At 38.3% G+C, this 22,051-nt stretch overlaps 1 protein-coding gene across 20 annotated transcripts in view; it reads left to right on the plus strand.

Moving 5' to 3' along the window:
• Dys (Dystrophin) overlaps nucleotides 1-22,051 on the plus strand; it is a 151,278-nt gene that overhangs the window by 103,052 nt on the left and 26,175 nt on the right. For all 20 annotated transcript variants that reach the window (XM_036816757.3, XM_065866410.2, XM_065866412.2 and 17 more), the window contains 4 exons: nucleotides 3,557-3,729; nucleotides 7,570-7,720; nucleotides 9,277-9,400; nucleotides 12,374-12,531. In XM_036816757.3, the coding sequence (XP_036672652.3) occupies nucleotides 3,557-3,729; nucleotides 7,570-7,720; nucleotides 9,277-9,400; nucleotides 12,374-12,531 (606 nt within the window). The remainder of the gene's footprint in view (nucleotides 1-3,556; nucleotides 3,730-7,569; nucleotides 7,721-9,276; nucleotides 9,401-12,373; nucleotides 12,532-22,051) is intronic.

Raw genomic sequence — 22,051 nt, forward strand, 5'->3', positions numbered from 1 at the left:
AATAAGCAACGTGGGGAGCAGGCAAAAACAGCCTGATACAGCCAAATCGAATTCCAGTTCCCCAACTTTTTCTGAAGGCTCAGAGTTTGGTCATAAAGGATTTACACGGATGTTAACACGGGCCGGCTAAAATATGTAAAATGCCACAATGGCAGTTTCAACAGCAGCTGGCTGAGTATGGGTCCTGTTTAAATTTGTTGTCATTTTTGTCTTCCCCCAATGGAGATGGGGAATGGTACGTGGAATGGGTCCTGGGTTATGGCTGTCAGTAATGCTTGAACGCCCCTTGTGAGCAGCACTTGACAGGTTCTCCCCCGGCGGCTGTATTTTTACCAGGGATGAACATTCGTCACTGGCGGCCCGACATCACTTGGTGATGTGTTTATTATGTGCCTCTAATATATTTATGAGGCGTCTTATAAACGCATTTTCATTTTATTTACATTGCCTGACTCTCTTTCTTGCCCGGCAAACAATCAAAACACATCCAGCGAATAACACCCTTAGGTATTTTGGGTTTTTCTCAAAAAATTTGATTTCAAACTCATGCAGACATTTTTTTGTCGGCCGCATATTTATCATATGGGGGTAGGAAATGATGCGCATAATTTCCTTATGAATTTATATCGCGAAAATTATTTTGGGAAGTGTCTCAAGTGGCTCAATCGAATGAATTTCCAAATTTCCGCCGAGGGAGCTTTAGAGAATATTTCGGCTTAGATTAAATACCTTTTGGGGAATCATACAGCTCAGCTCTTAACTCGCCAAATCCCGTTCTCCACTCTTTAAGCGCACTTAACACAGTTTTATAACTGCTACTGCCATAAATTAACCCATCCAAGGCATAATTATGTGGAGAAAACCAGGGAGGAGCTTAGTTAGAGCTGCCATTCAGTGGCAGGAAGTGGGCGTGCCTTTTAAACCAGCCATATCTCCCCTCCAGAATCCTTTGGTCAGGCCAAGCGGAGCATGGCATTTACTTAATTGGCGCTTTAAACTGCAAAATGCAGTCAGTTCGCACACACATATGGAGTGTATGTAGTGAGTGGCACACACGTAAGCTCTTGTAGATGTATTAGTTCTGGCCATGTCGTGACTTGGCAAGGACAAGCAGCGGAAATGTGAAAAATGAGCCAACAAAAGCGCGTCGGAAAGGCAGAGTAGTGGAGTCGCATATAAGCTCGCATACGTGTATTTATAGCTGCTGGCATATAAAAGCCATAAGCTGCATTTGTTGGCCTGGCCCGCAGCTACGAAGCCTTCTGCCGGGTTGGCTAATGGTCGTGGTCCGAAGGCCCGAGCCCCCTTTTAACGTTCCCCTATACACTCATGAGCACCGAAAATGGACGCGTTTTTATTTGCCATTAATAAACCCAAGGAGGGACGGAAGGTTTTGCGATGGCACAGCTGCCGATACCCTATAATAAATTATAGAAAATATATTAATTATCAAAAATTATAATGGTTTTGAATAGATCTATATTTATGAAGGAAGATTAAATCAACACTGGTTTAAGAAAAAATAAAGATTGCTTTTTAGTTGGCAATATATATATCCACATCAAAAAAAAATGTTAACTCTTTTTATTATTATATAAAATAAAATTAAAATTTGTTTATGCAATCTTTTATATTTAATAAATATTATTTATAAAACCATTGCATTCATTTTAGAAATCAATGCAGAATTCAAACCAATAAACCTAAAGCTTCCAAATTTTTATCAAGTTCTCCTTTTGCAGTGCTGATTCTGACTCAAGTAACATTAAATAGATCCAAAGAAAGCCAATTGATGTTGTATCCATTATATAAAAGTAAATTCTAGCTAGTTAGAAGCATAGTTATCATATTGAGAATCATTAAATTACCATCATTAGTCATAATCACTTGGGTTATTTAAATGCCAAATGTGTTGTTTAATCTTTACTCAAAGCTAAAATCGGCTTAAACAACCGACTTATTTATTTTGAATAACTCTAAACAGCTAATAAATAAAGTTTAAACGAAGCCATTACTTTTAATTAAGACCCCGAATGGCTGGGGTTATTTAACAAGTGCCCTAATGCCTAATTAGTCCATTATCCTCCTTTGGGTAAAGGACATCTAAATAACCGGCTGCCATATGAAGAAGTAAGCCCGAGGAGATGAACGGTGAAAGCGAAAGAGAGAGCTATCTCCTCATGCAGGAAATTGCGGTCTTTCGTCGCGCAAATTAGCGGCATTAGTTCGGGCTGCCTGAGGCGGGGGGTTGGCTATTGCCGGTCATGGCCAAAGGGGGCGTGGCACATCGGGAATGGCTATAATGACCAGGGAATGCGTTGCAAACTGCCGCTTTGCTGTCGCTTTTCCTCATTTTGCTGCCGGCATTTTCTCATTTTAATTGATTTAATCGGCTTTGGCGCATGTGTCGCGATGCCCCTCCCCCCCCTAAATTTTCCCTACTCCTAAACCCATCACTTGCTGCTCATTAAAAATGCCTTGTGTTGCGTTGCCCCTTTCTTGTTTTTTTTTTGTTTGCCCCATTTCCGCTCTATTGACGTATAAACAATTTTTGCGCATTAATTGAATCGCCCTGTTTGTGTGTGTGCGTGCATGCGTGCTACGTGTGTGTGTGACATGCATAAGCCAAATTAATTGGAGCTTCATTTCGCACACACACACACACTCACACTCAGACAAACGAGGAATTTTAGGTCCTTTTTCGCTAGCTGGGATTTCTTGCCTTCTATTTTCTTGTTTTTGTTTACTTGCAACAAAGGCAACGAGCGTCCTAATGAAGGTTTAATTAGCAAACACACACGCAGAGACACTTACTCACCCACACACTCAAGGATTGGGAAAGGGAGAAAGTAGAGAAAGCAGGGAAAGCCGAAATGGCAGCACAGGATGGAGCCTCGAAAAACCATTTCAATTATTTTATGTGCTATTTGCCAGCCATCGCCTAATTCCAATTTTAATTAGTTTATTTGGTATATTTCGTAAGTGATTGATTGATTGATCAAATTAGTTGAAATACAATTAAATAAACGCTTCAGTTGGACAGGAAGTGTACAAAGGTCCTTCACATTAAGGGCGAACTTTGAAAGTCTTGTAAATAAACAAACAGGCCGAACTTCCTGCAGCACTCTAAACATATAGAAAAATATATATATCTCGCCTAACCACAAAAAAAAAATAGTTTGGAAACCAAAATAAATCCACAACCGAAACAAAAACCGAGAAACCAAAACGGCTAACATTTTTAAGCCCTTTTTTGTGTCCGTGGGACAAAAATACCACCTGACAAGCGACAGGCTGGGGGGAAAATGTGGAAAACTCAGAGTATATGACAGGTTAAACGGGGAGGGGGGGTGAAAAATAACAACTGGGACAGATGCGGTTAATAATTGGCCAGGTGGAGAGCTTTCATACTTGTCAGCTGCGTTTTTGTGCTCATGTTTCCCTTTAAAAATGTAGTTTTCCCCTTAAAGGCTTGATTTTCTGAATAAGAACCACACACATTTATTAGCATTTCCCCAATGCTCATGCTCTACTTTTCATTTTTCGCTCTTTCTAGGACCTCCAATCGGAAATTGAAACCCATCGCGTGGTTTACGATCGTCTCGATGGAACGGGCCGCAAACTTTTGGGTTCGCTCACCTCACAAGAGGATGCGGTTATGCTGCAGCGTCGCCTCGATGAAATGAATCAACGTTGGAATAATTTAAAATCGAAAAGTATTGCAATCAGGTAAGTGCTTTTGACTTCTTGTTTTCCTATAGCCAACCTCGATTTTATTTTTCCTTTTTCCGTTACTGCTGAATTGTTTGTCCGGGTGGGGGTACAAAAAACATTTCTGTCGGTTGGTACTCCTTTCTCTACTTTTTGCTTTTTATTGTTGTCGGTCTGCCATGTTTATGTTGGTGGATTCTGGAGGAGCTTGTGGCCAAAAGGATGCTTGAAAACCTGCTGAATAGAATTAAAGTAGCTCCATGCAGTTTTTGGCTTCAGTGTTTAAATGGGCATAAAGTCGAGAGGGAGCTGGGAAATTGCCCTGGGACTTGTTAAACCGCCAGCAGGGCGTATGATGAATGACGCCGAATCTAAGTCACATTGCCGAGGCTGCGAGGAAATAAAATACTTATCCCCCAACAGCTGTGAGTGTTAATTAAACCGCGTTAAGCTGGGCACAAAAAGAGCAGTGCAATGCAGCGACATTGTTTAACAAGTTGAAAACAAGCCATTCCCTCGGTGGGTTAAGCAACATTGTGCCGATGAAAATGGGGAAACAACGACCGGAAAAGCGAGGAGATGAAAAGCGTGGAGGGGGTGACACTTTACGGCTGACAAAGCCGCGAGCCGAACGAAAATCAATATTAAAAACGAAACGCGTGAAAAGTGATGGAAAATGGAAAAGGCGAGTGAAGGGCCGAAGAGCCTTGGTCCACGGACACTGTGTCATTGATGAAATCGTGTGCAAACACTGGCCCAGTATCCTTCGTCCTCCTGTCCCTTATTTTTTCTGTTTCGCTTTTTTGCGTTTGTAATTTCCCCATTTCATAAATAAAAGCTTGGCTCGAGCACACAAATATTGGGCGCTTGTTGATATTGATGCTTCTCCCGATGATGAAAGTCGGGAGCCCCGTAATGTTTGCAAAAGGGGTGTAGGTCAAGGGGCAGTGACAGAGAAAACTGGACCAAAATGAATAATGATGATGATGGTGACACGCAGAAATTCGGTGAATGGGATGCCGGCGAGATCGCATAATGAATATAAATGGCAATTATCCAATGACCAGGCCAACGTGGCGTATACGCAACGTGCGCCCAAAACAGTAGGCAACGTTTTTTTACTCGTTAATTGTGGAGTGTTTTTATTTATTTTATTTAAGTATAAGAAAGGAATGGAATATCGGAATAATATCTAGTAATACTGTTTTGTCCACTTCAATGATCAATTTTTAGAAATATTTTTTTGAAATCTTGAAAATTTAAAATGGTCTGTTCTTACTAACGCTTCTTATAAAAACAAGTTATACAAACTTTATTAAATTTTAAGATTTTCACTTCAAAACAATCCTCTTTAAAGTGTTATAAGATAGTAAATAAACCCTTCAATCATTTATCTTTGATTTGCTTTGCTTTGCTACGTACAACTTATATAAATTTATGAATATTTTAAAGCCTTTATAAAATTAAAGAAAATAGTAAATACACCATTTTAAAGGAACTATATGTTTTAATCTTTTTAATTTGATCTGATATGTTTGGTATAACTTAGTTTAAAAGCAAATTATTTAAGCTTATTCAAATTTTAAGGTTTTTACTTCAAAACATACCTTTTTTTTAAATTTAATGAGATAGTGAGTGCACCATTGAGAGGGTATATCTTAATCTTTTTTCTTGATAAGCTTTGCCTTGCACGTTGCTCAAATGTTTTTCAATTAGAGGCAGCCGACAAGATGACGAATGACACCTCAGGAGTGGCCACTTTCCCATCCCTAGCCCGATTTTAAGCCCTCATTATTCTGACGTTCTGTCACATTTCCGTGGGCCAAACTTGAGGCACTTCCTTTGTTGCTTGCCTGGGTTTCCGCCCCGCTGTCGGGACTTGTTGTTTGCGCTGAGGATTTGTTGGCTTATAAATTCCTACGAAATATTTTGGACAGCACTTGAAAAGTTTCGCCACAGCCGCCATTTCTCAGTCCCTCCACCTCTCTTTCTATTTGATTTTGGCCATTGTTCGCCGTTCGTTTGTATTAGCCACGTCACTTTTTGGCTTTGGGTCATTTTATGTGCAAAGTTTCGCTGGCTCTTTGAACTGTGCAAACTTTTTGCGTGCGGCATCTCTACAGGTGTTCTGGACCTGGTTTATTTCCCCTTTATATTCTCGCTGATTGCTGCTGGGGATTCGCGTATGTGTGCGTTTGTGGGGAGAAGATTGATGAACCCGTATCTTTTCTACGGATCCGTCTTCTCTTTAAGTTCATTTTGGCGGGTTAAAAATGATTTAATCGAGGTTTTTCGTGACCAGATTTATACAGAATTGGTGGATACGGGGGAATGACTGTGATCAATCAATATGGTTATGAAAAGCGATTGAATTGAATGGATGAGAATAAATCAAGATGGCTCTTCTATTGGATTTTTAATGGTGAAAATTGGTTAAGTCATAAAATCTATCAAATTGCAAATGGAAATGGAAAATGTATTTCTGGTTGTTGTTGAGCATTGTCATTTCATGTTCTCTTAACACCACTTTAATAACTTTTACCCATATCAATTTCACAATCAATTTGTCTGTCCCACGTCAATAATTGTCTGAAGCATAGTCAGAAATGAAATGCAAAGTGAGAAAACAACAAAGGGTCTGAAATTCGAGGAAAAATCCCCAAGTTTTGTCCGTCTCAAGTTATTTCCTTTTATTATTTGCTTGAGGAAAAGCGAAAGTGTGCGGAAAACGGCGCGGAAAAGCCAAAGTGAGGGGCGTTCCGCTCCAGACGAAGATGAGAGGTGCTGGAGCCAAGCCTTAATTATAAGCAAAACCAGAGCAGAAATAATAAAAGAATGAAATGAGCACGCCAAAGGAATTCGCCAAAGATAAACAGACAAAAGGACAGGCCGGAAACTCCAAACAGGGAAGGAGAGAATCGCGGGAAAACTAGAGAAAGCGGGGAGAAATGGAATGACAATGAGGCTGTGACTATTGTTATTACCGGGTCGTGGGGCTAGAGATTTTTCAGATTTTTCCCTGTGTTATTTTTCTGCTCCCCTTGGCAGGACAAAGGTTTCCCCCCAAAAAAATATGCCAGGACGAAATAAAATGTGAATAAAATGTCATGGCATTTCACAATTACAGCGACAGCTGAAATTTAGCATAGACCAGTCCCATTTGTGTCGGTGTCTGTCTGGGTGCCTGGGTCCTCGGCCAAATGCCAAAACAGGACACTTTAATAGACCTCACTTAAGGAGGAAATTTGTGGGGCACGAGCAGCAGGACACGAAGGAGACGAAAAGTGCCGGAAGGCGGCGGAAACTCAAGGAAATAGACAAATTGTCGCTGACATTTTGTGGGTGCAATCAGCACAGATGCTTCCTCGCCTGCTCTAAAGTGCAAATTAAATTTAATATTATTACAGCACTTTTTCGGAAGCACTGAAAAAAAAGAATCGTTACAATGCAATTGTTATAACATCTATTTTGATATGTCAGAAAAAATTTTATTTTGATTTATAAGCACTTAAAATCGTTTTATTCTTTAGCAAAGCTTTAAACATTTTTGTCAATATCAAAACATTCTTAAAAGATAAAAAAGGAAGGTCAATTTTAGAGTTTGTGTATTATTACGTTGACATATTGCTTAGATATTGTTATATCTATTTATATATTGTTATATATTTTAAATATTTTCCTAAAGAACGTTCCATTTTTGTATTTCCCCCGATTTACAGGTAGTTTTCTTTATCTTTAATATATTTTTTACGAGGTCTAAGATAATATTTTCACTTTTTTTCAATGTATTCATATTCTGGTATTTCTTGCCCAGTTTAGAACGAAATCTAACCGCCGTTTTGCCTTGTTTTCCCTCAGGAATCGCCTGGAGTCCAATTCGGAGCACTGGAACGCCCTGCTGCTGTCGCTCCGCGAACTGACCGAGTGGGTCATCCGCAAGGACACCGAACTGAGCACCTTGGGCCTGGGACCCGTTCGAGGCGATGCCGCCAGTCTGCAGAAACAGTTGGTAAGTCCTGGCATTGGGTCACGAAACCTTTTTCCCATTTTGCAACTCTTTTTTTGTTGTTGTCAACGACCCAATTTTATACCATGTTCTTTTTTGGGCTGCTTGAAACTCCCCGGGGGCTGCACCTCAATTTGTTTGTCCGCTTGGCCAACTAATTGTGTGGAAGTTTTGGCCTGCGTGGACACTTGACCCGTTTTCGGGACCTGGGCTTAATGATGCCAAAAGTGACTTGGCTGGCTGCCACTTTGCATTTTCGGTTCTATAAATTCTGGTTCCTAATTGAATAATAACCGGTAAATGCTTAAAGTGTGCCCAAACCATATACATAAATGCTTATTTGAGCGTATATTCAAATTCCAACTGATCCAGTAATGAGAATTCCACATGGGCTAACAGTTGAGCTCTGGAACAATGCAATTATTTCGCAATATACACAATTCTGTGTTGAATCTGCTGAAGCGCATTGAATATCTGTTTGCAGCCAAAATCTATTGCATTGGAATTTAGTTGCAGCAGACCAGAGCTTATTGATGTATTTAAATAAATATACAAATCAAATAATAATCAAATCAGATAGATTTAATAGCACAAACTAAACCAGTTCTTAATTCTAAATAATGGTATATGAACTTGATGTGACTAAACATTGATTAAAACGCCAGAACTTAAACGAAATATGTTTTTCATTGCCTGCGGAAGAGTAAATAAATTTCTATGGACCCGTTTCAATGTATTTAATGGCTTGCAATAGAAACCCGATTTTAGTTGGGATTTTGGGCTAAATAGCCACAAGACCTCGTTTCGAGTGGATTCATCTTGACCGAATTGCGTATTCGACCTCGCCCACAATTGGGCTTGGAATTCCTAAATAATTGTTAAATGATGCTTGTTATGTCAAAAACATGGACACACTCGCACATTTCCACACATCCTGCCGCTCGCATGGGGCAAAATCACTTAGGGACCTGCCCGAGAAGGAAGAAAAGGAACCCAGGGAAAAAGTAGAAGCAGGCCACTCTGCGAATGGGGAAACACTGTCTAACACAGCATGAGGCACTTGAATTTCACTTGCCCCCACTTAGAACCCCCATCTCAGCTGCGAGGCATAAGAAAGCGGAGAAGCAGCTGGAAAAAAATGAGTCAACTTTCACCCCACAGAAAGGGAGGAGAAAGGATGGGGGGCATCAGCAGGGGGCACTGTATAAATCTATTGCCTGCCACTAAGTTACGGTCTGCCGAACATTTACATTTCGGCTTGAAGATTTTATTTGCCAGCGAACGAGAAGGATTCAGCCCAGGGCCACAAAAGTCCGGGTCCAGCCCTCTGTCCGGAGTTCTATATTGTTGCATTTTGTTATGCCCCAACTAAATGCATTAAACACGAGAATTTATTGCCCCGGGCTGCAGAGGATGCCATTCCGTTGATAGTTTATGGGCCTTGACCACTTCAACTATACTTTTCCAAAGGGCCGGCAAATATCGCCGAAAACCTAAATATACTTTTATATATAGATATTTATTTTTGTGCATTGCATTCATTGCCGTTCCACTTGCAGGACGATCATAAAGCCTTTCGCCGCCAATTGGAGGATAAGCGGCCAATTGTCGAGAGCAATTTAACGAGCGGTCGTCAGTACATCGCCAACGAAGCAGCCGTCTCGGATACCAGCGATACGGAGGGTAAGTTTTATGACCAACGACCATCGACACACTAAAAAGTCGACCCCTAAACTGCCCATTAAGGGGACCACAAAAAGGTTTTCCATGAATCTCGTCAAGTGCTCTTGTGGCACAAAACTGAAATTGGATTTGTGGGGGTCGCTGGAGAATCACGATCTATAAACTGTGCGAGGAACAATAGACAATCTGATAGTAATGGGATAGTTATGGGGTTCGTTGACACGTCCTTCAAAGGGGGTTTGGTTACTGAAGTGCGAAGATCACGTGATAAATTGGGGTAAACTTTGCAACTGTTATACAAATTAGTTTCTTCTCATGTAGTTAAAGTCTTTAAAACATAATGATAATGATTTAAATTATTAATATAAACTAATACTTACTTAATTATAATCCTAAGTTGGTCGAAATTTAAATATTTTTAATTCTTTATGACAAAATGTAGTTGCATTTCTGATTTGCTTAAAATTTTTGATAAAGTTTCTATAAAGACTTCATTTTAAACTTTAAAAACTTATCCTATAATCAAGAGCTAATTAAAGTATACATTATTCTTGTAATGTTAAACTTGATATAAAACTAAAGTTTGTACAACATCAATACTTCATCAATACATTAAACACTTTACATGAAACTATCTGGAATTTAATATTCCAACAATCTTATATATGTAGTATTAGGTGAATTCAGTGAGAACCTTTTTATTTTTATTCAACTGCCTTTTCCGCCCACATTCCCTAGGGCCTTTCACAATTGATTGAACTTTCTGTCGAATATCTCTCACGAATCAACGAAAAACTAACATGTAAGAATTTGCTTTAACTATTTTACAAAAGCTTAGGAAGCTCAAAAACCACACTCACACGCATACAAATCCAAGGATACAGAACTTCGGGACGTGAGCGCCTAAAAGTAGACAACTGTTGTTGGGCAACCGGAGAATTGCCAATTGATTTTGCACCACCACACGTACCCCCCTTGCTCGTGCGCCCCTGAAACCCCAGATCTGGCTTTAGTGCTCATCGTAGTTTCTGTGTTTTTTTTTTAGACTGTAGTTAACAATTTAGCAAATGGCTGTGTGGCTTTAGCTCGGTGGGAGAGGTTTGAGCCTGGCTGGGGATTTGTTTTCGATTTTTTGTGCCATCGGGGGGCGTGGCAGATGAGAAGGCGTCAAGGATAATTGCGACCAGAGCAATTAGAGCGATTAGTACGCTATTAGTGCCAGCCATCAGTTGTGGGAGAGATTTGGTCATGTCCCCGTCGCACCGTCCCCTTTTTGGCCTTTGATTTTAGCCATTCTGATGTTTATTTGGTGGTTCGCCAGTCGAATTCTGCGAGAGAGCCAAAATAGCACTGGCAAATGAATTTTAATGCTTATCGAAATAAAAGAGTAAACAACTAAAAGTGGAACTTTCATTTAAATCCTTTTAATGCTTGCTTGCGAAAATAAATTGATTAGTTTGTATGATAACGAAACAAAAAAATGGATGTTATTAAAAAATATATTCATATAATGTTGTGCACGCTTTGAAAAAATAGTCAGCTAATGTATTCTGAAAATAAATTTCGCAGATAGTAGTACAAATATTATTTGGGTTGATATTTTACTCGTACTTTCCCATATCTATTTAAATGCAAAATTTTTCTATAAACCCATAATTGAAAATAAAAATTTAAGTTATGAAATGAAATAATTCTATCATCTGCACTTGTTGGAAAAAATATACAGCTATAAAAAAATAATTTTTATAGAAATCAATTTTTTTGTAATATTTTATCAATAACTTAGAATATTTATTAGCGTATAAACTTTAATGCAAATGTTTTCCCTGAAATAAAATATTCCTATAATCCTCACTCTCAGAGAAAATAAATAGCTAATGTTCTTTGAAAATAATGTTCTCAAATAATAATAGAAAATCTAATTTTTAAAGTTCTGTACCAATGTTTTCCAATACCTTTTTGAATATCAACTTTTATGCCAGTTCTTTCCATGAACACAAGATTGAAATAGAAAAGTTTGGCTCCGAAAAGGCAGTGAAGCGAGCAAAAAGCAGAAAACATCCAGAGCGATAAACTCAATCTTTAAATTGAATTTGAATATTACAAGGAAAGTTCGATGGGAGAGCCGGGGAAGAGAACTCAACTCTCGATATTTGCTTAGCATCACATTACCAGCTGTCCAACCTCTCCTTTGGCCATAAAAGTTGCTCGCTGTCTCCGCTCCGTCCGTGCATTAAATTAAATTCGGATTTAGCCAACTTTGAGCTAGCTGGCCCTGTTGCCTTACTTTTTTGTGTGACTGTGTTGGCCATAAAGCAGCAGCAGCAGCAGCTGCCACTCGACTGTCAGTCAGTCAGTCAGCCAGTCAGTCCGTCCATGGGTCTCCTATTGCATTTCCCTTCGCCGCAAGAGCGCGTCAGTTTGTCTTTCAAATTTCCTGACACTTTTCCTTTTCGATTTTCCCCCTGCTTTGGCTTTCATCTTCCATTGTTGTGGAAGGAAATGGCTAAAGTTGAGCTGCTCTCTGCTGGTTTTGCGGTCTCATCGAAGCTAATCGATGGCTTAAAGACATTGATATTCATTGAAGATATCTCGAAACTTTGGTTTTAACTGGCCGCCCGGCTAATTGATTCCCCAGCCGAATCAAATTTGAATTTCCCTTTGTTTTCTCTTAACTTTGAGCCCGGCTTTCCCCCAGAGCTTACCTGTCCGAGAGATTATTTTATGGCAAATTTAATCACGGCCAGCAATCGGCATAATCAAAGATGCCAGCGAGCCATAATATAATCTCTAATTCATAAACTCCCGTACGTGCCCGGGTATCTTTGGGATGCAGAACAGGGGAATACTCCTCAATTTAATGGCAGCGCAATTGTCTTTTTTTTGCAGAGAACTTTGTCTTTGACTTGATTTTCATAAATTTGCCAACGAACATTTCCTTATCATAATCTCTTCCGTCTTCTATCCTTATAGCCAACCATGATTCCGACTCGCGTTACATGTCCGCCGAGGAACAGAGCCGTGAGCTAACACGCAGCATCCGGCGGGAGGTGGGAAAACTTTCCGAGCAGTGGAACAATCTAATCGATAGATCTGACAATTGGAAGCACCGCCTGGATGAGTACATGACGGTAAGTCGAGATTCTGGCTTCTGACTTTGGGATTCGCAACTTTCGCCTCTCATTTCCTCCTCGATGCTGACATTTTCATAATTTGAGTGGGACTCATGGAAATTTGAACTCTAACTGGCGCGTAATTTTGCTCGTTAAGAAGTGTTCTTTCTTTGGTGTAGAAAATATAAAAATGGAATTGGATTCTCAAGAGGAAATCGAATTTAGTTTGTTTTTCCGAAAAAAGTTTAACTCCCAATTTATCTGGCATTCCTGGCACATTTTCCGCTCTGAAAATATTTTATTCAATTACATTTGCTGCGGCCAAAGAAAGTTTATTCCAGTCCAGAGCACTTTGTCCCTTTTTGTTTCGGATTGCTTTTTTGGGCTAATAAATGCAAGTGTGTTTTTTATGACGCCTGTCGTTCGGGGTTTTAGCCTGTCAGAGGACAACAACATAATATATTCCACCGCAAGGGCCTGAATGTTTTTGGGGGGGAAGGATGAGGCTATTCCCGATGTCTGCTGCCGTCGACGTTACTCATACGCACCGTAAATTTGATGCAACAATGTTTGATCGCATAAAAATGTCACACAGACTGTGCAAACAATGGCCACAACATGGGGCACACCGAAACCCCATTTCGAGGCAAAAACAACTCGTTGAGGGGCACAAAATGTATAAAATATCAAAGCGCATAAAGTGCACATATTGTATGCGATACTCGTCGGTTTTTGTGTGTGTTCTGTAGGTGGCACACCAGTCGAGCGAAAATCAATGCGACCGAGTGAACGAGCATTCGAAAAACAATATAGGGGCAAAACAAGGCAAAACCCAAAGGCAATAGTCATAAAAGTCAAGAAATCCTGGCTCAAAACAGTAGGAAAAAAGCAGTAAAAAGCTAGTCAGTATTGAAGTTTAATAGGTTTTACTATGGATACTGCATTAAATAATAGTTAAACAGCATTCCCAGAGCGATCTCTAATCTAAAATAAATCACAGCCAAAAATAAATCAGTATATAATGCCTAAACTTTCCGTTCTTATAAATTTTATAATTTATCTACTTGTTTTTCTACTCACAAATTTTACTTTGGGGAGCAGTTTCATATTTTATTGGGTCAAACTTTATGGTATAAATTTTGTGTTTCCCGCTTTTCAAACAAATCGAATCAAAGCAAACTGTTGACCTAGTTGATGGTTTCATAAGCTGCAAATATTTATATATAAATTGCATGGTGTTTGCGGCGTCGTTATGAAAAATCAAATAAATTGCCAAATGTTTGTCTCTCCGCGATAGTTCACCACTTTGATTAAAATAGTTTAAATGAACTTTAAAAACGAGTTTGCCGCCGCGCTCTATCAAATGATCCTTGATAAATTCGTTTTGGCTAACAGGTTTCCGACCCAGTCAACTCCAAACCAATCGAATGAGCAGCGGAAATCGCTGTGAAAATAATCTCTCAATGCCACTCGACACCCCGACAAAAATGCAGACTACTCGAAAGTCCTTAACATTTTTGTGCATTTAATACTTTTTTGGACTGGCATAAAAATTACGTTAAAAGCGGCTGGAAAAAACTCGACTACCTACCTGTAAAAGTTGGTAAACTATTTTGGCGATACCTTTTCCCCTTCCCTACACAGAAATGTATTTTTAATTTTTTTATATATTCCATGGCCAAAGGAAAAAACACTGATAGAGAAACTTGGAAAAAATTAACAATGTATAAAAAGTATAGGGGGGTGTAGGTATTAAAAAGGCAAACAAGTAAAAATTAAAATAGAAATGAAAGCAGAAAGTTTGCCAGCAAGAAAAAATCACAAAGTTGTTACACTGGGAATACAAAAAAGTTTAAATAAATGCAACTTAAAACAATTACAAGGATGTTGAAGAGGACAGAGTAAAGCGGCGGGGGAGGTTTTAAAAAACTTTGCCAGCGTGTTATGAAAGCCTGGTTGGGGCCACGTTAAATGAAGTCGCCAAATAGCTGGGGCAAAGTTAAGCCAGTCCAGTAACCGAAACCCTCCTCCCCCATTCTAAGCCACAGCACAGTGGCCAACGTGGTTAATTGACCACAGGGAGAAATTTTCTATTAATTGAATAAAAAGTTTCTCTGGGGAAATTTCATTTGCATAGCAGAGAGCAGAGAAGTTTTTTTTTCCTTGCCATTGAATTTTCCCAGTTTCATTTAAGCCATACAGTATCAGAAGAAACCGCTGACATAAGGTTATATATTTTTTGAGTTCATCTATTTTATCTGTGAAATTTCTGGGAAACATTAGGGACCCAGACTCTTCTATATAGTTCTTTTAACTTTGTTTAACCGTGGACAACTTTAATTTCGTTTGTTTGCATTGTTGTCTGTGCCAATTGTGACATTTCCCCAATAACCGTTGCTGAAATGAAAGTGCAAAACTGCAGATGAGTGAGGAAATTGTAGCATAGCATGGGATTATGGGTACCCCAACTGCCAACCAGCATTTGCAATCAGGCATCCAACCTTAATGAAGTTTGATTGGTACTGGCTTCGTCTTCGGCAAACCGCAATGCAATGCCCTGCAAGGGTCTTCAATCACACTGGGAGGCATCTCCACATCCGCCCTCCTTTTCGTTGGGCTCCGAATGATGCATGACGCCCATCAACATCAATGTCACGCCGAAATTCCTTGGCAATCACCCACAAACTCAATCAGATGCGGAATGTCGGCCCTGCCATGCTAATGAAAAGGGTCTGTTGGTCCGGTCAGAGGAGACAAAGCCACAGAACTACTTCTGGCTCATTTGGCAAATAATGCGAGACTCTGAATTTTATGGAGTTAGCTCTTCGAAAGCCAAAGGGATTTGGAATCCCCATGCGGTACACGCTCCAGAGAATCCCATCGAATCGAATAGGAGCATTCGAACCCACCACTTAAAATGGGTAAAATTGTGGAATTGGCAGTCCGTAGTGGCAGGCTGAATGGGCGCTAAAAAGCAATTGCTTAACGCTTTGAAATATGTTTCATTGATTTCCCGGAAAACTGTTGGGAAAATAGCAGAAAATGGTGAAAGGGCAGTCGGCCCTGGCCATAATTTAACCACATGTGGTCGATATTGAAGCACGGAGCATGGAGCGTGGAGCATGGAGAGGCAACTCATTTAACCCCTTATGACCACTCGGAAGCAGCTGGTGCTCCTTGGTCCTCGGACGATGTCCTCTGCTTAACCACTTTCAAGTGAAAGCTGCTGAAAAATGTCCTTGCCGGAGCTAGAAGTTTTCGTTGCAGTTTGTGTTTGTGCTTGGTTTATTATGCAGGCCAGGACATACAATGAAATCAATTTAGTTGGCTCACCCCTTTATCCTCACTTTGGCACAAAATAGTTTAATAAATCACTCATACGCAGTGTGTGTGATGCATGTGTGTGGCCAGTGATTTATGTGCACTCTCTGCGAACTGCTAGCCCCGGTTGACACCAGGAGAAATATTATCTATGGAAATTTTGATTTAGCAACAGAGATTACCGGCCAAGTAACTAACAAAGGCTAATAAAACAATTTTGTGAATTTTGTAAATATGGTTAGCCGAGAACCGAACCCCCGAAGTGGAAACTTAATTAAAGCCTTCTGCCTGAAAGTATGCAATATTTATGGGTACTTTGAAAAATGGTAGCTATTTTATCAAGTTTTAAACAAAAATATTATTTAAAAATCATACATAGCCCCTTTAAATGTAATGGCAACCATATTTATTGATCAATGGAAACCTTAATTTCATAGCTTCACAAAATGGTTGACTGATTAACATAAGTAAAATACTTCAATCAACAATCAATTGTTTAACGGCTTCCCAAAATCCGTTTTAAATATAATTTAAAGGGGGATTAAATAAATTTAAATATGTGCTTTCAACATTTACACGATTCGAATCGGTTATCCAAACAAAGGACTTCCGCCATTAAATAAAGCCGCATTCCATGCCATTAAATCCTTTAATGCCGATAAAAGTAGAACAACAAGAAAAATGCCACAAGTAGATAGCAGCAGCTGAGGACCGTGTAAAAAGTGGGGGAATATTCCACGTCAAACATAGCAAAATATATATCATTTCTCGTCAACCGCCTGGGAAATCAATTGATTGTCACGCTAAAATGCTTTGGCCATGCGGCTTTCTTCTCCTGGTTTATTTTTATAACTCTGTCTGGAAAAGGATCCTCTGCCACGCCCACAATCAATGTAATAACCGCATATTGCACTCCCCGTCTGACTTTTTGCGGCATTTCCTGTGTGTTTTTTTGTTGTATTTGCCACTGTCCTTTTTTTCGCTTTTGTTGTTTGCGCAAACTGCACAAATATGCCACGAAATGTAACCAATGTATAATTGTCAAACGTGTTGTGCTTTATATTGCCGCACACACAGTGGGCACATCGCCTTCTATTTGGAACGTGGCTCACCATGTGGCCAATTCATTTGGCCTGTCAATATTTCTGCTCGATTCTACTCGATTCTGCTCCCATTTCGATTGGCTAACGGCGCCATTTTGTGCGGTAGTCAACTTTTTCCAATTTCACCCTGTTGACCCTTCTAGCAGGGTCGGGGATTTTCATTTCATAAATATTTGCCATTTATTGTATGTTTTCTTTTTCCGACTGGCATTTGGGGGGCAAGAACAAACAGTTGGTAAATATTTGCCGGCGGGTTCACAATATGGCATGAAATAGTTCTCTAATTGGCGTTGCTTTCCAATTAATTGAAGCGGGGAGTGGGGGAAATGGTACAGTAAAAACGGGGATACTAAGGAAATATTTGTCATTTTTTATGGAAATAATTCTGGTTTCACGCTTAGCAGTCAAAAAGCAAAATAAGTAAAGAGCCAATTTATAAATATGAATTTATTTGCACCTTTTATACAAAATAAAATAAAACGAGGAATTGCTATTTATAAACAACATTTGAAAACATCTGCTATCCCTAGGCTACAATTAAACATTTGAAAAATGTTCTGGAACTGAATTTTAGTTACAACTGTATAGGGTTAATAGTGAAAAAAATAAATATACTGAGCATCAGCAAATATTTTCCAATTGGCTAAAATGAACCCAATAAAACCTGTAAAGAAGATTGCTAAATAGCATTAGAAATTCCATTTGATAAAGATAAAATTATTCCTATATATGATTTTATTTGCACCTCCTATTCGAAATATGAAAATAAAATAAAACGAGGAATTGCAATTTGTAAACAACATTCGAAAACATCTGCTATCCCTAGGCTACAATTAAACATTTGAAAAATGTTCTGGAACTGAATTTTAGTTACAACTGTATAGGGTTAATAGTGAAAATATTAAATATACTGAGCATCAGCAAATATTTTCCAATTATTTGTTTGAAATCTTAAATGTGGCTAAAGTGAACCCAATAAAACCTGTAAGTAAGATTGCTTATGCTATATAGAAATTCCATTTGATAAAGATAAAATTATTCCTATATATGATTTTATTTGCACCTCTTACTCGAAATATGAAAATTAGTAGCAATTAGTAAACAACATTTAAAAACATCTGCTATCCGTAGGCTACAATTTAACATTTGAAAAAAGTTCTGGAACTGAATTTTAGTTACAACTGTTAAAGTGAAAATAATAAATATACTGAGCATCCGCAAATATTTTTCAATTATTTAGATGATTTCTTTTATGTGGCTAAAGTGAACCCAATAAAACCTGTAAGTGAAATTGCTAAATAGCAATAGAAATTCCATTTGATGAAGATAAAGTTATCCAAAGCAAGTGACTTCAATAAATATTTAAATGTGAAGCCCGAAGAAAGTTAGCCATATTTTCGGTTGTCTTTTGTTAGCACTTCCAATTAGTTTGTGTTATCGGAAGTAACTTCAGAAATCTTCCGTTCATTCATCAACATTAATAAATGCCACAAACAAAACTGAAAAACTCAAACCAACACAAAATAGACAGAGGAAATACGCAAAGACCTCAGAAAACAATTAGAAGTGGAGAGGCGAGGAAAGAGAATTCAATTTCAATTTCCAAATTCAGGAAATCCGAATGCAAGGCAAACTCAAAGATTTCCCAGATGAATTTTTGGCTTCTGAATTTTCCTATTTTTTTTTCGTATGCCTTGGCAGACGACAAATCGCCTTGCCAAAGAGGGCAGAGATGGAGGAAATACTGCCCTACAAGGTGGCAGGCTGGAAAAGAAAATTATGCGCTCGAAAATAGATTTTCCGGCCGCACTCTGCAGACAGAGAGACGAACGAACTATTGCCGAAGATTTGAAACCCCCCCACCTCTTTTCTTCGCTTTCTGTCGCGTCTGCAGTTCATAAATTTGGTTTTCCACATCCACATCCTTTTCCCCGCCTTTTAAAGCAAGTGTAGGCTTAAGACAATCCCAGAAAAAGAAAAATACGCTTATGAGTTGGTGGCATTTTTCACACTTTGTCACGTGTGAGCGGCCAAACGGGAAAATTATTTGCCAATTTTGCATTTCTCTTTTCCTTTTTTGTCCAGGCCACAAAAAAAGGAAGCACATTTTTGACGTTCGTCTTTGTTTATGAGATTCGCTTGGCAAAAATAACCCAAACTTGGCAGACTTTGAGGGAAATCGGAGTAGGAAGGGAACTGAAAGTGATATTTTAGGATTTTTTATAGTGTCGTCTGGCTTCTACTCATTTGACAAAGCACTTGGAAAAATATTTAAAATTGTCGACAAGGAATTTAGAATTGTGTAAACTACCCTCAACAAAAATATACAATTTTACCACAGCTTAATTTTAAAGTTAAGATCTGAAAGTTATATTTAAGGATTTTCTATAGTGTCGTTTGGCTTCCATTCATTTGGCAAAGCACTCAAAAAAATAATTAAACTTGCTTGTATGGTATACAAACTTTCCTAAACTACACTGATAAAAACGTAATTAATTTAAGTATTTGTTGATGTATTTTTTGTCCATTGCAGTTTTTACTTACTTTAAATATATAATTTTTTAATTTATCAATCACAGTTAATATAAAGATTTTCACATGTGATTTAAATATAAAATGATTGTTTTTAATAATGTTATACATTAAAAGTAAATACAAATAAATATTTTCTACCTTGGCATAAATATTTTGAAATTAAATCATGCAATTTATTATGCTTTGTTTGTATTGAACAATATGTGTTTGTATTTAGTTCAAATACTTACTATGAAATGTTAAATTTAATATACAGATATTTTTTTTACTATTCCGTTTTTTAGTGTACTTTAAAAACAATTATAAAATTTTCGGTTTCTTTGAAAGTTTACTTAACTAATAAAGATAAAATATTAAATGTGATTTTGTTCTTCAATAATTGTTTCGAGTGTAAAACAAATAGTTGTCTATTAGCACTAGCTATTTAAAAATCGTGAACATTAAAAGTTCTTTTATTTTCCAAAAACTACTTGTGTACACGATAACCTAAAAAATCCATAACCCTTTAAAAACCCTTTTTCAAACCACACCCACACCCTCAGATGAATACTGTGAGTCACAAACATCATTCATTCAAAAGCGAGAGACTTATGAGAAAAAATCGCACAAAACAATGCGTGTAAATTATCATATAAAAAAGCCATAAAAACAAACGAATAAAAACCAAAACAAAACAGGACAACCAAAAATGCGGGAAGATAAAGAGCGACAAAAAACAGGCCATTCAAATGCATTTATAAATTGTATCGAAATAAGCCCGAAACTCGGGCAATAAATAAAACAAAGGAAGGGGTGAGAAGTATCTGTGGCAGATTGAAAAATTATAACAACACTCGAGAGGGGCACTCATTCGTGGGCCACTCAAACATGACAACCACTTAATGAGTTAACCAAATGAATGAGTAGAGAGCCGAGAGTTGAGTAGAACGGCCACATAAAGACATAAACAATGCATAAACAAAACTCGGGAAGTGAGCAACAAGTTCTTCCCGAGAGAACAAGTTTCGTTTTGGGGGAGTGTGAGTTTTTTGAGTGTTTTCCGAGTGTTTTTTCGAGTATTTTTCGAGTGCTTTCTTCGAGTGCAGCAGCGCTTCGCTCTCCAACGCTCGCCGGCTTTGTTGTTGGGTCAGTTTTCGAAGCGGCGGCGCGTAAGTTGGTTGCGTTTTTTGTCGCGATCGCGATCTGCCGGTAAAAAATAATACCACTAAAATTATATAGCCACGGAAAAATAAAAAAAAAACAAATTCCTAACTCAAGGATAATTTTTAAAAAAATGTAACCTCCCAGAAAAAGTGTTTAAAGTGCGAAAAATATTCCACAGATATATTTTTCACCTTCTCGACCACAATTGTAAACCAACGCCGCGAAAAGAAAAATTGCAGAAATAAATTGTTTTGGTGTTATTTCATACGTCTTTTTTTCTGTAGCAAAACAAACGAAAGTAACAAGAGTAATAAGGTCGAATTTATAATAATCATTTTTCTTCAACGTTGGCCACAAGACTACAAGAATACACGAATAATAATAACAACAAGAGTAACACCAGAACTTTCTGTATTTGTGCTGTGCGATAAATAAAACAAAAATTCTTTGTAACAGTCACGTTTAAAAGTGAGCGCACTTTTCACCAACTTGTGGTAGCGCGTGTTCAATACACCATTATTTTCACCGCCGTTCTGGGATGGCAAATAAAAAGAAAACAATACGCATCCGAACTGCACTGAAATTAATAGTAATTTCGTTTTCTCTCTCTTTGGAGGCGATGGGAACAAGTGGATAAAAAATATGACAACGGCGTTAAGAAAAATTTATGCTAGTTCAGCTCTTGGCGAGTAGAAATTACAAAATGGCAAACGCAATGGAAATGTATTTAAAAGAATTGTTAACGGGAAAAGTGCCCATCTCACACTCTCTCTGACTTGGCTATATTACACGTTTTTATGGGTATAGTACACAGTAAAAAAAGTTGTAAAATTTGGAGTTAAAAAAAATGACATCAAAATATTTGTAGAATTGGGAATGTGTTTAACAAAACTGGAATTTAAGGATGTAGCATAATAAGCTACTTCAATATTTATTAAAATTATTTTTGACCTTTGCTTGAATTTTATTTTGCTTTTTTTTGAGAAATCTACAGTATTTTAAATGTATCTTGTTAAACTGTATCTTCAATGTTGCCTGTAGGACACTTAATTTACAAGGCAATTCTCCGAAGTATGGCATTCTGTCAAATATTTGTGTAGCGATTGTGGACGGTGCCATTGACTTGTCCATTTAATTGCCTGCCAGAGAATCAGTAGATAAGCTCTGTTTTGCAAATTCCTTCACATCCATGGGATACCTCATTTGCATCTCGGAGAGTAAGAACTCCCGAGGTGTGTAAGTTTAATATCCCACGCTCAACTGTCAAAAAACGGGAACCACAGACACTGGGCAAGATACATATCCCGGGGAGTCGAGGAAAGTCCTCCATGGCAAGGTCGTTTATTATTATTTACTTTGCATTTTATTGAGTTTTCCTGGTCGAGCATAAGGAGATTTAGTCGTTGTGCTCAGTTTATTTGTTAAAGTTGTCGCCT

Source organism: Drosophila suzukii, chromosome 3 (assembly GCF_043229965.1).
Source record: "Drosophila suzukii chromosome 3, CBGP_Dsuzu_IsoJpt1.0, whole genome shotgun sequence".
In the NCBI taxonomy this organism is placed as follows: domain Eukaryota; kingdom Metazoa; phylum Arthropoda; class Insecta; order Diptera; family Drosophilidae; genus Drosophila; species Drosophila suzukii.